At 41.2% G+C, this 18,287-nt stretch overlaps 3 protein-coding genes and 1 long non-coding RNA gene across 7 annotated transcripts in view; 2 read left to right on the top strand and 2 right to left on the bottom strand.

Moving 5' to 3' along the window:
• Positions 1–884: 884 nt before the first annotated feature.
• LOC139622885 (zinc finger protein 345) lies at positions 885–7,280 on the bottom strand. Of its 3 annotated transcripts, none has more exons than XM_071480580.1 (2): positions 7,113–7,280; positions 885–4,472 (listed from the first exon to the last, which is right to left on the bottom strand). In XM_071480580.1, exon 2 carries the CDS (start codon positions 4,345–4,347, stop codon positions 2,692–2,694), a length of 1,656 nt encoding a protein of 551 aa, XP_071336681.1. In that variant the 5' UTR covers positions 4,348–4,472; positions 7,113–7,280; the 3' UTR covers positions 885–2,691. The 3 variants fall into 3 exon arrangements, with proteins under 3 accessions (XP_071336681.1, XP_071336682.1, XP_071336683.1); XM_071480581.1 differs by lacking the exon at positions 7,113–7,280 and adding an exon at positions 6,303–6,478; XM_071480582.1 differs by lacking the exon at positions 7,113–7,280 and adding an exon at positions 5,825–5,973.
• Positions 7,281–9,512: 2,232 nt separating this feature from the next.
• ftr14l (finTRIM family, member 14-like) lies at positions 9,513–12,885 on the top strand. Its single transcript, XM_071480583.1, has 7 exons — positions 9,513–10,116; positions 10,238–10,333; positions 10,473–10,706; positions 10,827–10,986; positions 11,101–11,214; positions 11,783–11,919; positions 12,130–12,885. The coding sequence occupies exons 1-7, from the start codon at positions 9,718–9,720 to the stop codon at positions 12,511–12,513; spliced, it is 1,524 nt and encodes a 507-aa protein (XP_071336684.1). The 5' UTR covers positions 9,513–9,717; the 3' UTR covers positions 12,514–12,885.
• LOC139622894 (uncharacterized) lies at positions 10,973–16,679 on the bottom strand. 2 transcript variants are annotated; one of them, XR_011691391.1, is made up of 4 exons: positions 16,539–16,679; positions 13,946–14,053; positions 11,511–11,580; positions 10,973–11,110 (listed from the first exon to the last, which is right to left on the bottom strand). It is a non-coding gene; the product is annotated as an uncharacterized lncRNA (long non-coding RNA). The 2 variants fall into 2 exon arrangements; XR_011691390.1 differs by lacking the exons at positions 13,946–14,053; positions 16,539–16,679 and adding an exon at positions 14,110–14,238.
• Positions 14,555–18,287, top strand: part of LOC139622891 (transmembrane protein 150A) — a 24,257-nt gene continuing 20,524 nt past the window's right edge. Inside the window, exons 1-2 of the mRNA XM_071480593.1 lie at positions 14,555–14,803; positions 15,571–15,809. Coding sequence (XP_071336694.1) covers positions 15,745–15,809 — 65 coding nt within the window. The 5' untranslated portion in view covers positions 14,555–14,803; positions 15,571–15,744. The remainder of the gene's footprint in view (positions 14,804–15,570; positions 15,810–18,287) is intronic.

Genomic DNA, 18,287 nt, shown 5'->3' with positions numbered 1-18,287 from the left:
GAGAACATTTACCCTCAACACAAGTACCTGAGACAGGTCTCTTTCTTAAGCAAATAAATGCAAACTTACTATTGGTGTTGACTCACTTTACTGCGTTTGTGTAAAGAATTACTTTTGAGAACGTCATGATAAAATGTCAGTATATTTGATATATCTGTTGGTGGGAGATACTTAACATTTGCATCAGTTTACAAAAAAAAAAAAACATGTTTAACTCCCATCCCTAATGTAAATCAGACATTGTTCTGGACCAAGAGGCCTGATACACCCTTATCTGTGAAGGTTATGCCAGTTGATCCCAACCTTGAGTGTCTACCTCAACAGGCAACTACGGTGTGACCTTCAGCTGTGATGGAACCAGTGTAGTGCAGGAAGACGTGTACTTTCCTGACATTATGTTGACGTTTTTACTATTTCTCACAGCCCATTCCCAAGAACTTTCCCCTTAAACTCAGCTACTACGACTGCAGCTGACTGGTTCAGTTTTGGTGACCTTCATGTTTAAGATTTAAATGTTTCAATTGTATATTTCAACTTATAAAAAAACATTCATATGAAAATTGGTGGAAAATACTCGAAAGCATCGGTACCTGCCCTGGATATTGTTGGCTCTTCACAACTGTCAAGGGTTGAGAGTGACACCATGTGGATAAACCTTAGAAGTGCAACAAACAGGGTAACAAAGTTGCTCAGTCAAAAATGACTCACTGTATGGCTGGAAGTAAACCAGCACATCTTCATATCACATCTAGTGTCACTGTTTTATACACCATGTTGTATTTATTTTGCAGGAACTTCAAAACTAGGGGTTATCCTAATGAGTAATGGTCAGATGAGTGATGATTGAAGATCAGATGAGATGATGATTGATAGAACACCACCACAAGAGTCAACAACCTTTATTTATCCATATATGTGCCACTCAGAAATTGGGAAGAGGTGTTACAGGATTTGCCCTTAAGAGACGCCTATATGGATCATTTACAATTTTTCTCTCTACAATGAGGCCATCGACAAAAATGAAAAGGGGGGAACAAAGACAATATGGTTGTAACAGTGTAAACACATGGTAATATACATGAAAGCAAAAAAGCAATAGGTATCAGTGACATCAAATTAAAATGTAGGGTAAGTTAGTATGAATAAGAACAAAAGACTCCTGAAAACCCTAACTTTTTTTTCTCAAATAACAGCTCGGCATACATTTCTACATAGCATGCAATAAGGCACCTATCTAACACAAGGAAGAAACCTATGCTACAGTTTGAAGCACAATTGTTATCCAAATGAAAAGAAATGAAAATATTGCTCACCATAATGTTCACTCCCATAAAAACTGTATATCTCTCATTCCCTTTCATATAACCCAAGCCATATCTAAAAAAATACATCAGTTTGTAAAAGATATTTTACACAGAACAGTAAATAGAGCGCATCCATTGGAATTCGAAAAAATCTTGTAAAAGTGAGATTCTCGTGTAGTCTTTTAGTATACACAACCTTTTTTAGATCAAATTTCGACAGTCTGCAGATCAACTTGAGTGTTACCTATATTCTATACACAGGTCATTGAATTAGTCTCCAAAGAAATAAACAAAGCGTGATGTTGCATTTAATGTACATTTGGTGCTCTGGTACAGAGGAAACAGCACAGTAAATAATTAGGACACAGGTCATGTTGTAATATGCTACCCAGTAGGTTTTTATTTCTATTATGCATTTTCTTATGGCTAAATTGCATGTCATAATAGAATCAGGGTGTCAGCCAGTATTGCTCTCTGTACAGTCTATGCAGCGGTGCTAACCCATAGCAGACATACAAGAAAACAACCTCATAAATATACAAGATGGCTCATGTCTGATGGAGCCCAAATTCAAGAACAAGCTGCATGAGAACACCTGCAACATGTTTATCTCCAACACTTAGAACAAATTAAAGTCATAAAAGGGGGGAAAAAAAAAAAAAAAAAAGGTGGAGACAAAGTGGATCTTACTATCAAAAATGTAATCTTTTGGAACAGCACACTAGTCACCTATACATATATATATAAAAGAAAATCAATAAGTATTTACATTGGATTTTTGATGTTTGCTTCACAGGGGTTATGAGGGTGAAAAAGAATTAACTATTTAAATTGAGACAATAGTTCTTGTTCACCAATTGTGTTGGTAGCCTTGAATAAAGTTGCAGCTGAGAAGCATGTGTGCCAACCTGAAGATACATGAACTGAATACTTTTATCAAAAAGACCAGCCATTGGGTGAAGTACATTTTCCCCAGGTAACAATTTTATCATGTAGATCTTGTTTTTTTTTTTTCTTTAAAATTGTTCAAAAGAGGTCCTAGAGCAAGTGAAGCACAATCACAAACAAGAATAGAGGCTCTTTCACAATCTATTATTATACCCTCTTCAAATTGAGCACAAAGTCCCGGGTTCAGCTCTGAATTATAGGTTACATGGTCCTTCAGGCCAAGCCATTTCCTTTTGAAGATTTGTGTTACTGTCCATTTATTCTCAACTGCTCCATTTCACCGTAGCAATGTGCTGACATGACCACTTTTGTCTATAGAAGTTGGCCTGATGTTTCCCGTGGTGTGGTGATATCAATGATGGGATCATTGGTACAACAGAAACAGGGGAGTGGGTGTGTGCGCTTGCATGGGACAGCATGTAAGGGTTGGTGAGGGTGCTCACTGGTCTACATGGATCCTGTGATGTCTGGAGAGGGAAGATGAATGGTTAAAGCCTTTTCCACACTGAGAGCACCTGTACGGTTTTTCAACAGACAAGATGCGCTGTTTTGGGAAGGCGTTGTTAGGGAATCCCTTCCCTGTGGAGATCGTGCTGTACTGCTGCGGTTGCGGCTGTGGCGGTTGCTGCTGCTGCTGCTGCTGCTTGTTCTCCAAGTGAACTCTCTGATGTCTAGCAAGGGAGGATGAGTGATTGAATCTTTTGCCACAGTGAGCACATGTGTAGCTCTTTCCCTCTGAGTGGACTCTTTGGTGCCGGGACAGAGAAGAGGAATGATTGAAGCCCTTATCGCAGTGGTGGCACATGTAGGGCTTGTCTCCCTGCTGGTGCACCCTCTGCTTTGGGGGAGTGCCGTATGACAAAGGTTTCCCAGGCTGAGGTGGGGAAAACACTGGATTCTGCAGGTGGGTCTTGTGGTGGCGAGAGAGAGAAGAGGAGTGATTGAAGCCCTTGTTGCAATGTCTGCAGGTGTAGGGCTTCCCTCCGGCATGTACTTGCTGGTGCTTCTTCAGATGACGTTTGCGGACAAAGCTCTTCCTACACATGTTGCATTTGTACGGCTTCTCACCTGAGTGGATCCTCTGGTGCTCTCTGAGAGTGGCAGCAGCCGCAAAACATTTTCCACACTGTGTGCAGCGGTGGGGTTTGTCTCCCAGCACGACTGCAGCGTGGGTCTTCTGATGCTGCTTCAGGTTGGAAGTTGTGGCAAAGCCTTTGCCACACTGGCCGCAAGTATATGGCTTCTCACGTGCATGAACCTCTTGGTGCTTTTTCAGATGTCTTCTGCGGACAAAACTCTTCCTACACTGGGTGCACTTGTAGGGCTTGTCCTCTGAATGCATCTTCATGTGTTCCCTCAGGGTGATGGCAGCAGCAAAGCTCTTACCACACTCCGAGCATCTGTGGGGTTTGTCTGGCAAATGAATCATCTGATGAGACTTGAGGCTGAAGGCATCAATAACATCTTTGCCCATAATTTCAACTCCAGGGGGAACATAGGGCTTTTCTTTCATGTGAATCTTCATGTGCTGCTTGAGGCTGGCCTCTACAGCAAAGCTCTCACCACAGTGGACACAGATGTAAGGATTGAGGTCCTTATGGATCTCAAAGTGTTGGTGAAGATCAGCTATGCTGCCAAAAATCTCCCCACACTCGTTGCACTGCAGGCCATGGGCTTCATGTATGATTACACCATTCTCAGACTCCACTGTCAGCTCCCCACCATGGTCAGACTCCACTTTGACAACATGCTCACTTTCTGTCTTAAGCAGCACCTCTCCCAGCAGAGCTTCGTTTCCTGTCGTCTTGATTTCTGCTCCTGTGAAACAGTGCATCTCACCATGTTCCACCTTAATGTAATCATGGTCTGTCTCGGCTACAATCGCATCCACACAAGCTACAGCTCCGAGGTCTGTCCCTAGTCCCTGGATCTTCAGGTCTGAGCCATGGATTTCGAGCTCTAATCCACGCTTTTCTTCTGTCATGATCTCAGTTTCTGCTCCATAGTGAAGGTCGACATGGCTGTGGGCTATGACACACTCCGACCCAAGTGTGTCAAGGCCGGGTGTGTCACATTCAGTCTCTGACTCGGCCATGAGAACACACTCCAGCCCCACGACCTCCGTTTTCTTGCCGGACGATGACTTATTGAAGAATCGGGGGGGGATATAGAGCTTTGTTTTGTTCAGTAGAGCACCGGTGCTTTTGTCAGTGACCAGACCTGCAAAAGAGGAAAATAAAGAGAATAAAAATAAATATAATACCTTAAGTGGGTTCTTTTATTTATTAGCTTCATTTATTTGTCTGAGATTATATCAACTGATAACACTCTCTTCTCTTTAATGGTATAATCTCATATTTGCAAAGTCATTTCTGTGGAAAAAAATGTCTTCCCATTTTCCTTGCATGCCTCACAGGGTAGAAGGGTTTTCACATGCATTTGATCCAAATGGTATCCAAAATTGTCTTGTAATTTCACAAGGTGAAATTAGGATGTCAAGAGAAAAGGTGGGACAATTTAATTAAGCACTTTCACATCAATTTAAATCTGGCAGAAAAATAAAATGTCAGAATGTAACATAATGAATCTACATGTAAATTTAAAATTCAGATCATTTTGACTGATTTAGAAGACCACAGTCTTTATGTGGACTATTTTAATAATTTGGTGTCATCTGATCTGATTAGATATTAGCTGAAACAGTAACAAAAAAGCTTGTTCAGAAGTTATCCGGCAAGTGGCCTGGAGAGTAAGCCTTACTTGCCCAGGACAGACATGAGCAACCTCAGCCAAGATAAAATAGTGCTAGGCTGATGGCACAATAGCACAATGGTTGGTGGTGCAGTAGTTTAACACCACAGGTGAGCAATGTGACCTAGAGAAGCCCTTACTATTAGATTATTAAATGATCTACTCTCTACTACTGTATATTGATTGACGTATGTTCATTTGATCCAAAACACTTCAGTGTGGTGCATTATGCTCAGAAAACTGAATATTTGAGTTAATGTGAGGGGTGCATTCACACCAAAAAGCAGTGGGACAGGCGCGATAAAGTATTATCTACAACTGCACGCCTGTTGTCTCATCATCAGACTTAAAATACTACCACTTGCAGGCTATGCAATCAATGTGTTAGCTTCGTTAGCGCTCAAGACGAGCTTCACTTCACTAGCTAACACAATTGATAAAATCAAGGTGGACCACATCTCGATCAAGCTCCCAATTCAAACTTAATCCGCAAGCCAAAGCCTGACTGGCCTATGAAACTCGTTTATCTGCGCAGTTCGCGGTGTCTTCTGATTAAATACAACTTGGAGGGTGGGGGCATATAAACGGCAATGTTTTGTTATTAAACACTGAACTATTGGTTGCTAGCCTCTCATAACAGCTACAAATAGCCTTCATAGCCGCTAGTTAGCTGGCTATGGTGGATGGGGGAACTGGTTAACGACAAAACAGCATTGTGTTAGCTGCTAATGTGTTCGCGTTTTAGCCAGCTAACTAGCTTCATAGCAAAAGCAACACGCAAGTAATTATAGTTAGTACTCAAAGAACAACGGAATACTTACATTAAAGTGAATGGCTGAGTTAAGTAATTTGGTGCAATTTATGACACAACTACCGACGCGGAAACTCTCCTTGTGCGAGTATTAACAGGCCATCTTGTTCTGCCACACCAGCACTTCCAGCTAGCCAAGATTACATGCTCGCCTAAGATGGCTGCCACTAGCTAACGTTAGCATGCTTAGCTTCCGCCCTTCAAAACATACTGAATTAGGGCTACCCCCGAAGCCATCTAAGAGTGAGCCGAAACATACACAGCCAGGCCACATGTGCATATGGTCGGGTTATGGAGACAATCTTAAACACTCGTTTAACCTGCAGTATCACCAAAGACGACGTCGAAGGCTAATGGTAAGTAGGTTAGCAAGCTAGGAGCCACACCGTAATTCCAAAGAGGAGTGGGCTAGCTGAAACAAAGATGGCTAACCGTGAGGTTGATGAATGCTGCGCCGAAAAGCCCGGGAAATGATGTGTTTTACTTACATAAGAATCGACGTGAGACACAAACCACACACCAGATGTGAGTTGAAATACTTTCACCGATCGGAAAACCACTAAATATGTAAGACACTTGCAGACGGAGCGGGCACGGTGAATCTTGGCTACAGTCCTGGCTAAAGCTCCCCCTCACTGCGGCAGCACCGACACACCGCACACACGACTGCAATGGCGGCCTTGCTGAGGTTAGCAGCTACCCAGCCGAGACAATATTAGCGTGCTGGCTACATAGCAATGGTGCCAAGCTAACAAGCCAGCTAATCCAGTCTGCTAGCACGGCTAAAGCCCGTTGTCCACTTTCGGACCAGCCTGTAGAGTGTAAAACACTGGAGCGGAAGCTTTGCTATTAACCGCCCATCCGACCATGTTCAGTCTGGTTTCGTTTGCAAAGATAAACTAGACGTGGATTCAGGAGAGGCGGATGGGTCGACTCTGTAAAAATAACCTGGATGAGATTCAGAGCTGAATAGTTCCTTATGCCAGTAACGTTATGCTGCTGTGCCTATCTGCTTTTTCCAGCAGGACATAATGTTACTACCAGTGCGAGTCAAGGCCTGTATTTTTCCATTACAAAGTTGGCTACTATCACACACGGAGAAGCAAAATTCACAACGCACACGCTGAATACCATGATAAATAATCACTACGCTTATATTCACTCAAACAGAGAGTCCATCTGCCCCAGCGCTGCTTCTGCTCATGTTAGAGTAAGTTCAATCTGAACGGTGCAATAATCACCTGGAGTAAGGATCATGCCGGTTTTAAATGTATAAATCACTGCATGCACACACCCACCTTTCAGTGTTTTTACTTTCTGAGCGGTGAAGGGAGGAAAAAGGAGAATAGTATGTATGTCTCAAACTCCGGGTTGAGAAGGGCTTTGCAAGCTGTTGTGAGCCTCGTCAAACTGCTGTGTGTCTTCCTCTCTCTCTGCCTGTGTGTGTAGCTGGCGCCACAGCTCATCTGGCGCCAACGTTGGACTACCGACGCACTTTAGCGAAAGCAATCGTTGTCATTTCAATGCGGCAAGGGACCACTACCGCCCCCTGCAGCCCCGGAGTCGTCCTGCCGTTTAAAATAATACAGCCATGACAGAAACACTTGTATTTCCCTGGGGTTAATATGCAGTATTTAGTAAACAACATTTAAAGTACATTTTACATTTCCATTTGGTCTTATTTTATATTTATAATATCTATCTTTTATTTAAGTAAAAGGGTGATGCCACAGTCTAGAAATCTGTCACAAGTAAGACCTGCATTCAAAAAATGTGTTTAAGTAAAAGTACAAAGGTAATAGCATCAAAATATACTTATAGTACAAAGTAAAAGTGAAAATATAGCCCAGCTGGTAAAGATGGGGATGTGTTGCTTAATTGATAATATTAAATCATAATGTATTAGTTAGTTTTATTTTGTATTATGATCTGAATCTGAAAAGTAACTAGTAATTCAAGCTTTTATTTAAATGTGGTGGGGTAGAAGTATAAAGAAACATGAAATAAAAATATACACATGAAGTGCAAGTGTCTCACAATTATACTTGACAGATATAGTTACTTTGCAGATTAACATTTTCACACAAAACATGATCAACATATAATATACATTAATGCATCAATAATAATAATAATCCAGTAATAACTGGGAAGTAACCCATTTCTCTTGATAAAGGCTTTCTTTTTTGATAGGACTACTCCAAGTATATTTAACTGATTATACCTCTTTGACTTTACCTAAAACTTTAACGCAGGAACTTTACACTGTGCTATTATGACTTTTACATATGTGAAGGCTGACCCGTAGAGCTTGCCTGAGACAAATTAAGTTAGTCTGTCAAAGTGCATATGAGAATTGTCACAGTGATAAAACCTCAAAGGTCTAATTGACAAATTTTGCTCAACATTACTGTGACCTGCTTTGGGAAAAACACCAAAACAAAACTGAGCAAGAATGCTGAGATATAGGGTTATTAGGCAGAGTATCAATGGAACAAAATCAACTTAAAGTAGAAGAGCATGGAAGAAATTCAATAAAGTTATTTTATTATGTGGTTGAAATGGATGTGTCGAACCACAGTGCCAAAAGTACACACCGTGTAATTTCTAATATTTTAAAGAGGTAGAAAAAATATTTGCACCAAACTGCTAAGACTGGAAAAGTCAAACATATCAAATCACAAATGTTGATATTGTGAATTAAAGTGATTTTGGCAGTTATACCTGAAAAGACCGAAACCACAATACCCCCTCGAAACCCTAACCTGCTGCAACAGCTGCAGGTGCTGCCTTTCAGCTCTAATCTTTACTAATGTAACAAAGCTAATTTTTCATCTCACAAAGAACACTATACTTCTATTTAGACTTAGGGCAAGCTATATATTTTGTAAATATCACATATTACACCTATTTTATTGTCTTCCAACTGTACGTGAGTATTTTGTATTTTGGTCCAATCACGATTGAGTACTCACACCTGCTGATCTAGGCAGCAGTGTGGGAACATTTTGGTTAATCTCCACGGCCACTTCTTCTAGTCTCTTACACTCTGGAGAGAGGAAATTTGTAATAAGATTATTATATGTGTTTAAAATTGGTAGAAATTAGAAGTCAAATTGGATGAAGTTCCATACTGTATAAATTTGAGGAACAGAGGGTTATATATTTTGTGTAGTAAAGAATCAGTCCCACAAGATGATGCTGTTTGCCATTGTTGGTGAATGCTGTGGCAGTATGGGCAGCATATACTGTACATATGCTGGGTGGAAGTCTAACAATAGACAACAGAAATATGATCTTGAAACAAATAAAACAAAGTGAAGGTCACTTGTTAACAGTGTAGATGGGTGAAAAATCCTGTCAAGGTTGTTCATTGTTTTTTGAACAGAGCATGGACGCTAACTGTAAAACATAATGTCCATGCTATCCCTCTGTTCAAATAAGAAATACAAATGTTTTCATATTTTCTCTGACAACACCATGTTCTCCAGATTTGCATATGAAGCGTTGTACATCAACAAGGGCTCCTTTTTTGTTTTTGTAGTTTCAACTTTTCCTCTCCATTGTCTCAGTCCTCTTTGTTTCAGTCAGTACATTTGTAGTAACACCCATTCCTTGAATATTAAACGCCCAACCTGGAATACTGGTTTTACCATGAGAGTAGAGTACATAGCTTACATTCTGTCACACACAGCGTCAGTCACACAGTTTCACTGAAGCTGTTAACTTCAGGAACTCATTTTCTCTGTTTTCCTGCTTGCTTTTTGTTAAGTCTTTTCTCTACCTGCATATCTCAAGACATTTTATCAAGAGGTTAAGACAGTGCTGCTGAGCTAAATCACCTGTGGATTTTAAATTTGTAGTCATACCTGCTGGATATTTTTCTAAACTACTGGTAAAAAAATGTCCCACAACAGCACTCTGGATTTGGACAGATACAGCAGCCTGGAGAAATCTCGTCGCTCGAACAGTCGTAGCCAGCCCAGGGCCCAGGCTAAGAATGGAGAAGTCCTGTGTGACTTCTGCACAACAAGGAAGCAGAAGGCTGAGAAGTCCTGCTTGGTTTGCTTGGCATCCTACTGCGAGACTCACCTCCAGTCTCACTATGACTATCCTGCCCTGATGAAGCATAAACTGGTCAAAGCCACGGGTCAGATGAGAGAGAAGATCTGTGCGCAGCATGACAAGCTCCTGGAGGCTTTTTGTCGCACTGATGAGACCTCAGTGTGTGTTCTGTGCATGATGGATGAGCACAAACATCACGACATCGTCCCAGCTGGAACTGAGAGGACTGAGAAACAAGTGAGTGATGAAAATAATCTGAGTCATTTGAAAGGATATTTATCGAACAAGGGTGACATGGGCACAGTAAACACTTCATCTGCAGTGTTACCACCCACTAATAAAGTCATTCCCTCTCCAGAAACAACTTGGTGTTACACTGCACAAATCTCAACATAGGATTGACCAGAGAATTAAAAAGTGGCAGGATCTCCGACAAGCTGTGGAATCAGTTAAAGTGAGTAGAAAAAAAAAAAATCACCTCACTCTTGATGCTAAAAACAGGTCATTAGAGTTTGCTGGTTTGAAAAATAACCATTTTCCATCCATATTTTGACAAAGTTTTCCCTCTCTTTCTTTCTCTTGTAACTCATCAGCACTCTGCTCAAACGGTCCTGGAGGAGAATGAACGGATCTTCACTGAGCTGCTGCTTTCCATAGAGAGGAAGTACAACGAAGTCAAGGAGATGATCCGCTCCCATGAAAGGACCACTGTGACACGGGCTGAGATACTGCTTGACCGCTTAGAGGAGGAGATCACTCTGCTGAGGAAAAGACACACCGACCTGGAGAAGCTTTCACACACTGATGATCACATACACTTTCTACAGGTGAGGCTGACCTGTGCTTAGGACCACGAACAGAGCAGCGTGGCCTTCTGAGAGTCTGGGCAATGTGCTAGATGTGTCTCCCCTCTCATCTCTATCCTCCACTTTCTTATTTTTCACCAGAGCTGGCAGTCTCTGTCAGGACCCTCAGGATATGAAGACCTCAACAACATCACTGTCGCTCCATATTACTCCTTCGATGCTACCAAGAGAGCCATCGCTGCACTGAAATTACAAGTAGAAGAAGTCAGCAAGACTGAAATGAGCAAAATCTCAGGAGCAGGTGGACAAATCTTGTCTTCCCAGTGCTTCATGTCATGTAGCGTTGGTGTCTCTGTAGAGATGGTTGTTTTTTAGCCTGCTGCTGCTTTCATGTTTTTCATCATTCTCTTCGTAGTGAAGGAAGTCTACATCACGCAAGAAGGTGAGACAAAGACAAGAAGAGAATCATCTTTCAGGGAAGAACCGAAGACAAGAGAAGAACCAAAGACTAGAGAAGATTTCATGAAATGTGAGTCATGAGTTTACTGTTTTACAGAGAAGCCTGCCTTTAACCTGTTGTTTTAACTTTTAGCACCATCTTGTCAAGGGTACTCTGAGGTCGTTTCACACCCCACTCATATTCCAGCAAATAAGCTTTATACATTTCAGGCTTGAAAAGTGCTCGTCACTGTGTCATGTACAAGTAATATCTCCATCCCCAACAAAGGGATGACCACACCGTGTGGTGAAACGACTGAAACTCGTGTTGTGGAAGGTATGCTGCCTGCAGAACAGGTTTGGTGAAATGTAAGAAAGCAAACTTACAGTTCAGTGCTACTTGAACAAACACAGGTGTTCCTGCTTTTACTCCACCTCCGTGGGAGCTGTGTTGTTCCTAAACATATGAGAGTCACAAATATTTAGTTAGACAATTCATGTGCAACAAGATGAAGCAAAAGAAGAGATGTGACACTGTGACACTGCGGGTTTTATCTAATCTCAAAACAGACCAACACAAAGAATATGATAACATTAAATTGGCAAATAAAGACTAAACAACAACACAAAGATGACTGATAATTAATTTTTTTTTTTAGACTCCTGCCAGTTGATTCTGGATGTCAACACCATCCACCCTAACCTTCACCTCTCCGAGGGTAACCGAACAGCTACGATGAAGAGTGAGCCAAAGAACTACCCTGACCACCCAGACCGATTCGACCACTGGCAGCAGGTGAGAATTTACTGCCTCCAGCCTCTTGAAAAAATTAGGCTATTTATGAAAAGTCTATGGAATCACATTCCATAGATAAAATTTGTTTTTCTCCTCTCCTTTTGTTTGTATTGATTGAAAGTCACCCAAATCAGTAAGTAACTCATATAAACTCTCATCTAAACAATGCATAAAGGAACTCTTTGTCTCATTTCATCCATTCCACCCCAGATGTTGTGCAAGGACAGCGTGAGTGGGACTCGTTGTTACTGGGAGGTGGACTGGAGGGGAACAGAGATAGATGTGGCTGTTACCTACAGGGGAATCCGCCGTAAGGGAAACGGGAATGAATGCAGCCTGGGCTGGAACGACAAGTCCTGGAGTCTGTACTGCTCTGACTCCAAGTTCTCTTTTGTGCACAATAATAAGAGCAAAGATATTCCAGCTCCAATGTCATCACGTATTGGCATCTACCTGGATCATGCAGCAGGAATACTTGCATTTTACAGTGTCTCCAATGGCATGCAGCTTCTGTACAGAGTCCAGACTACATTTAAAGAGCCCCTCTACCCTGCATTCAGTGTGTGGGGCTTCGGTACCAGCATAAGACTGTAGGAGATTTGCTATAACGCCACAGATTTGCATTCAATTTACACAATATTCCCAGTATGGCTTTGAATTTGATTAATTCTTGTTAGTTCCACTTTTTTGCTAAAAGTACTCCATGAACAATTGTATTAGCATTCAGTCCAGTTGATATGTTTTTGTTCCGTTGATCATTGCTTGTTGTTTTTTGGGCCTAGTCTGAAGAGATGAAAACAAAATGTATCAGTTGTAAGTAGGAAACATATGCATATCAATAACTGATTATCATGTTATTTTCTTTATTTCATATATCTTTTTCTCTATCATGTTAGAGCATGTTATATTTTCATTATTGGTGTGTTTGATGCTGTCTGTGAAATTAAATTACAGTTTTAAAACCCCCATGTTGTTACAGATTGTCTTTGGCACTTATGCATGTGGATTTGCACAAGACAGGTACCTCTGATCATGTTGAAAACACATCATGTGGACAGTGGCTTAACATTACAGGAACTGGAGTTGCTGTTGCTGTTTACACTGATGTCAGTTCGTTTAGTCATCCTCACATCCATGTACACAGCAAATGTGGGAATACCTCTCCACTACCTGGGCCGACAGTGGTAAAGAATAGGAACGAAACACCTGGATGTTCCAAACAAACAGAAAATGCTGAGCACTGCTCAAATATATCTAGTTTTGTTTGCTTTAAGTGGCAAATGTATATGACCTGTTCAAAGCTTTAAAATCAGCAGAAGATCAAGTATTCTGATCACTGATTTGAAAGAAAAGTGTATATTATAGCGCATTTACTACTACAACTACAGTAAGTACGCAGGACTCCAACATGTGAAGGACTCTCAAAAAGCCTGTGATTAAGTTTGTTTTTTCTGCAATTTTAGATTCCATTTTATTAGCATTTAAGTAAACTATCACTGTTGGTTGAATGAATTTGAAAAAACAAATAAACCTACAGCAGATTATCCTGTAAATTTGTGCGTGTAAGTTTCTAAAATTTTATTATGCTGCTTCTATGTTTCAGAAGACGGGGCTAACACTTGTTGAAAGCTACTTTACTTTAATTGTGTCAAGTCTTTTGTTATGAAATACAGTATAGGGTCAGAGTAAGCTTACCACCAGAAAAAGTGAACACCTGTGAAAACTACACACTTCAGAAATATTATGTTGAGAAAAGATGCTGAAACATGCTGAGATTTCAGTTTGCACGTACTCTATTAAAGGCATTATAAATACTTAATTACTCATTAGGCTAATATAATAACCCCGACAGATGTTATTACTTGTAAATTCAGTTTTTTGTAAAGGTGTAACAATGGATGTATTAAAGATGGAAGAGAGACCACAGAGACTGCATCAGTGCGGAGCCCAGATTTTAGTGCAGCATCATTGAAAGTGACAACTGATACGTTTAAATTATACTGGGGGTATTTTGACAAATCCTTACCAGATGTTAGGCCCATATCCCCAGGTCCTCACCAGGAGACACAGACAGCCTATACAGAGATATGAAGCTGAAACTGCAGGGGGCAGCAGAAACTCATAGGCCTTAACTCTAAGAGAGTTAAGGAGAGAGAGAGAGAGAGAGAGAGAGAGTAATTAAGTTTTTACCTGTCTTTATATAGGTGGTATCACATTTCACTACGGTTGTACTCGTTTGCTGAGTCGCCTCACTTTACAGAGAGAGTAGAAAACGAGGAGCCGCGACCAACCGGGGAAAAGAAAACCACAATGAAAAAGAAGCGCTTGTTTATTTGTTACGATTAAAGTGATTGCGTTTGGAGCAATGCTATGTTGTGTTTGTAACAGTTATTATTAAACTCCATTATACACTATACATTTAATTATTCACCCAGGCACCTAGAAATCAACCACTATTCTGTAAGCCAACCACGCCGAGCGTCGTTATTCAGCTTTAAACCCCACCCACCCTCCCACCCAGTGTACGCCCTGACATAAATGCAACGCACACTGTCACTACAGTTTTTTTTTTTTTGGGGGGGGGGGGGGGGGGGGGGGGGGCGGAGCCAAACAGCTGGATCCTCCGGAGTGTTTCGTGGCGGCGATGCAACGGGACGGACTGCATGTGAGAGCGACCCTCCCCACACACCGACCCACGGAGATCACGGCCACCGGGACGTCGGCACGGAGTGGATAGGGACCGACAGAAAATCAAAGGCTGCTCCGTGTCCCGGGAGTCCGGCGTGGAGTAGTTTTTGGGGGAAGCAGAGGTGCGGAGGACGAGCCGGAGAGCTCAAAATTGCCCAAAACAGGAAAAACTTGGAAGCTAACACAGAGACACAAGGTGAGTAGCCGCAGTATTACTCCTGATGCTGCTCGTTGTTTTCTAGCTGCAAACAAGACGCAGCTTATTTAATATGGATATATGAAATATGTGTAAACCTGTGATACCTGCGATGCGTCTATGATTATCGAGGCAAGCCTAATTCAATATTTAAGAGAGTTAAGGTTCTTGAAACAACGTTGTTTTTTTGTTTTTTTTTTCATATAACAGATAAGTTCATCAGTCCAGGACAACATCATTAGTCCTGAAGCAAGAGAGAGAGTCCAGCTGTATAGAAGCGAAGTTGTATTATAGTGCAGGTGTTTTTGCTTGTAATGTGAGCTCTTCTCAACGCTCGTCATTGTTGTGAACATCACATGAGCCTGAATGCAGAGTAGAGCTGCAATAACGATTCATCGATTCATCTGCAACTTACTCTGATGATAAAATAATAGTTTTCATCATTTCCTCAAGCAAAAAATGCCTACAGCTATCTGGTTTCAGCTTCTCAAATGTGAAAGTTTGATGCTTTTATGACAAAATATTTGATAGTAAACTGAATATTTTGGATTTTGGACTGTTGGTTGAACAAAACAAGCTATTTGAAGATGTCATGGACAAATTTCAATGTGCATTTTTTCACTAATTTCATACATGGTAGATTTCTCATCAATTAAAATAATTGTTTGTTGTATTTCTATTGCAGAGTCTTACTCTGATGATTAATTTCTGATCAGTAGGTGAATGATCCTGACATAACGCACTTCCCTTCTCCTCTCATTCACCAGCCAAAAGGACACATCTGTCCTTACTGTGTCCCATCTACCACCCCCCCATCTTCAAGAACATGAATCAATGCAGATGTCAGTCACACTCAGTTAAATGTTAGTACTACTTGAGCAGATATCGCTCGGCTGGCCGAAGAGGAAAAAGAAGAAAGAGACTGTTCAAGGTGCTGGAAGATGTCCCTCTGGATGATACTGCCTGTTAGCCTCCCAGCTCTGACCATCACTGGGATATGGGTTGTGTAAGTGTTACATTTCTATATATAAAAGCTCAAAATCATACCCAGTATCCAGTATCTCTTCAAGTCAGCTGAGACTGAAATGGTTTGTAAAATTGTCTGTTGCCCTGGTAGTAGGAAGTGATGCTCAGTCCAAGTTTTACTTTATGTCAAGGATGAAACATAGGTCATGCAAGATTTTGTGAACACACTAACTTTTGACAAACGTGAAAGAAACGTTATATTCCATGGAAACATGTGATTTTTGCACCATTCAGTTGTGCGGTTATTCACAGTGCTTATTTCAAATGCTACCAGGCAAAAAGAAAAAACACCTTATCACCACCTGATTTATTACATGTAGCATTCTTCTTTTTTTGGTTTTCCACATTAACATCATGATGCATCTGTGTGTAATAGTGTAATTAAACAAATTTGGCCCACTACAGCGCTCTATATAAACAAGCTTACTGCTTAACAGAGCCATAAAAACTGGTTTCATATACACTTTTCTGCCTTCATGACCATTCACCAATCACAGGAATTTTCAAATTGTTGCATTTGTTATGAACACAATGGAAAATTAACGTGACAAGTATCATGTCTGGATTTTCTGTATCTCCTTTTTTAAATAAAATATCACAGTGCACATCACAAAAAATATATAGGATATAATCATAACAAAAACAGAATACACATACCCAGGCCATATTCTAAAAATGACAACTCTGCTGTCTATAATCACACACAAACCTTTTGATAGCTCAGCCTCTCTTGCGTCCAGGAGAGCAGCACTGCATATTTACCCTGAATTCCTGGGAGCCATGGCAATTGCATGTGGATTACTTCTCTCCAGGAAGGATCTGGGATTATCACCCCTCTCTTAAAAGTGAGACGTGCAGGTTCGCAGTGTAGCTTAATTATCTGCAGTACAGTATCTGTGCAGATGTACGGCAGAGAAAAGAGTGAGTACCTCCTGGTTGTGTCTGGGCTGACAGCTCTCCTCTCTGCTCTGTTATTACTTTGGGAGGAGGAATGTAAACCCCAAGGGGAGAGAGAGACAGATGGCCCAATTCCAAACTGTTGTACTCCTGTATTTAGGCTATGTGCTGCATCTATGATGAGCTGCGTGGGGAGCAAGCAGTCTAATCAGATGCCAGAACTGACACCTTGCACGCCGCTTAGTGTTTGTGAACATTTGCCTCACAGTCCAATCTGCTTTTTGGTGTTAATGTTGGTACAGACCTATACTGAGCTGGACGACATGCAGGTTAAATTAGTGCTGGCGTCGCACATTTCTTACTTGTTTTAGCGATTGTTTCTGAGGTAGAAAGTTGATCTGAGTGAAGATGCCAAATGCTGCTGATTTTGAGTCCCTTTAAACCCATTTCCTTCCCGTCACCTTGACAAGGGTGCCTTGTTTCTAAGAGCAGTCAAGGGTCTTTTTCCGGACTGGTGGAATGTCAGAGGATGTGACATGTTGCGCAACTCTCTTTTTCACTGTGGGTGACTGGGTGGGAGTAAGGTAAATAGTGGAAGGGGGTTATTCGAGACTGTAAGCAGAATTTTGACTCAGCATCTGGTGGCCATACCCAGAGTGCGAAGGGTCTGCGTGGAACCAGAGGAAGGCTCAGGCTTGTGCCCACCCAAGAGTCTTGCCTTAGATACTTAAGCTTGGTCCTCTATGAGTTAAGGAATGTGTTTGAGTTTCAGTATGGCTCCGCTGTACCTGTAAGCAGCACTTCTTGCTGTTTAGATTTTAAACACATTTTGCTTTTGTTTTAAAATATTATTGTTATATATACACCAATATATTAGGCTAGCAGCAACCAGCCAGAGAACCAACATGAGTCTAGAATAAAGTGGCAAAATCCATTCACAGTCTATGCATCACACCCTTTCCTGTGGTTTCTTATAAGTTATTTTTGCGCAGCTCTTTCACTGTCTGTACCAGTTTTTTCCATGAAAGTCTTTCCGAAATATTCTTTGTTGAATCCTAACTAAAGAAAACATGGTCTGTCCCACCTATATATTGCCCTGAGGCATGCAATTACAGTTTACAACCGCTGCTGAGCTTTGATAGAGGTCTAATTATGTAAACAAACCTATTATTACTTAGCCTCCTCTGAGCACAGAATGCACTAGTGTAGTTTTACGTACAGCTAAAAATCCTGTTTTATTTAGACATTTCCCAGAGCTGCACTGCTGCTATTTTAGCTTTGGAAACTGACCAAATACATAAAAATACGCCTTAACGTGGAAAATGTAACAACTTCAGCTGGCCATAGTTTCTTCTCCTATATTCTTTCTAATGAGGTCCCTTGGTAAACCTCTGCATTTATTGTACGTGTCTTTTGTTTTCGTCAAGTTGGTGTCTTGTACTGTGGTTAACGGGCTCGGAGGTGGAGCTCTGGCAGCTTCTACCTGACGGCCATATTCCACTCATGCCGGTGCGTTTCCTCAGTGAATTATGCAAGAGCAGTGCTCTTTATAGACCACATG

The sequence above is a fragment of the Trachinotus anak genome, unplaced genomic scaffold (assembly GCF_046630095.1).
Source record: "Trachinotus anak isolate AG129_WGS33_773 ecotype Australia unplaced genomic scaffold, CSIRO_AGI_Tana_v1 ptg000007l, whole genome shotgun sequence".
Classification (NCBI taxonomy): domain Eukaryota; kingdom Metazoa; phylum Chordata; class Actinopteri; order Carangiformes; family Carangidae; genus Trachinotus; species Trachinotus anak.
This window is presented reverse-complemented; position numbering and strand designations above follow the sequence as displayed.

Bases quoted from the DNA above. Each gene is read 5' to 3' on its own strand.
- ftr14l (XM_071480583.1), top strand. From the start codon at position 9,718: ATGTCCCACAACAGCACTCTGGATTTGGACAGATACAGCAGCCTGGAG. The intron at 10,334-10,472 runs GTGAGTAGAAAA...GTAACTCATCAG, and splicing joins AAGCTGTGGAATCAGTTAAA to CACTCTGCTCAAACGGTCCT. The intron at 10,707-10,826 runs GTGAGGCTGACC...ATTTTTCACCAG, and splicing joins ATCACATACACTTTCTACAG to AGCTGGCAGTCTCTGTCAGG.
- LOC139622885 (XM_071480580.1), bottom strand. From the start codon at position 4,347: ATGGCCGAGTCAGAGACTGAATGTGACACACCCGGCCTTGACACACTT.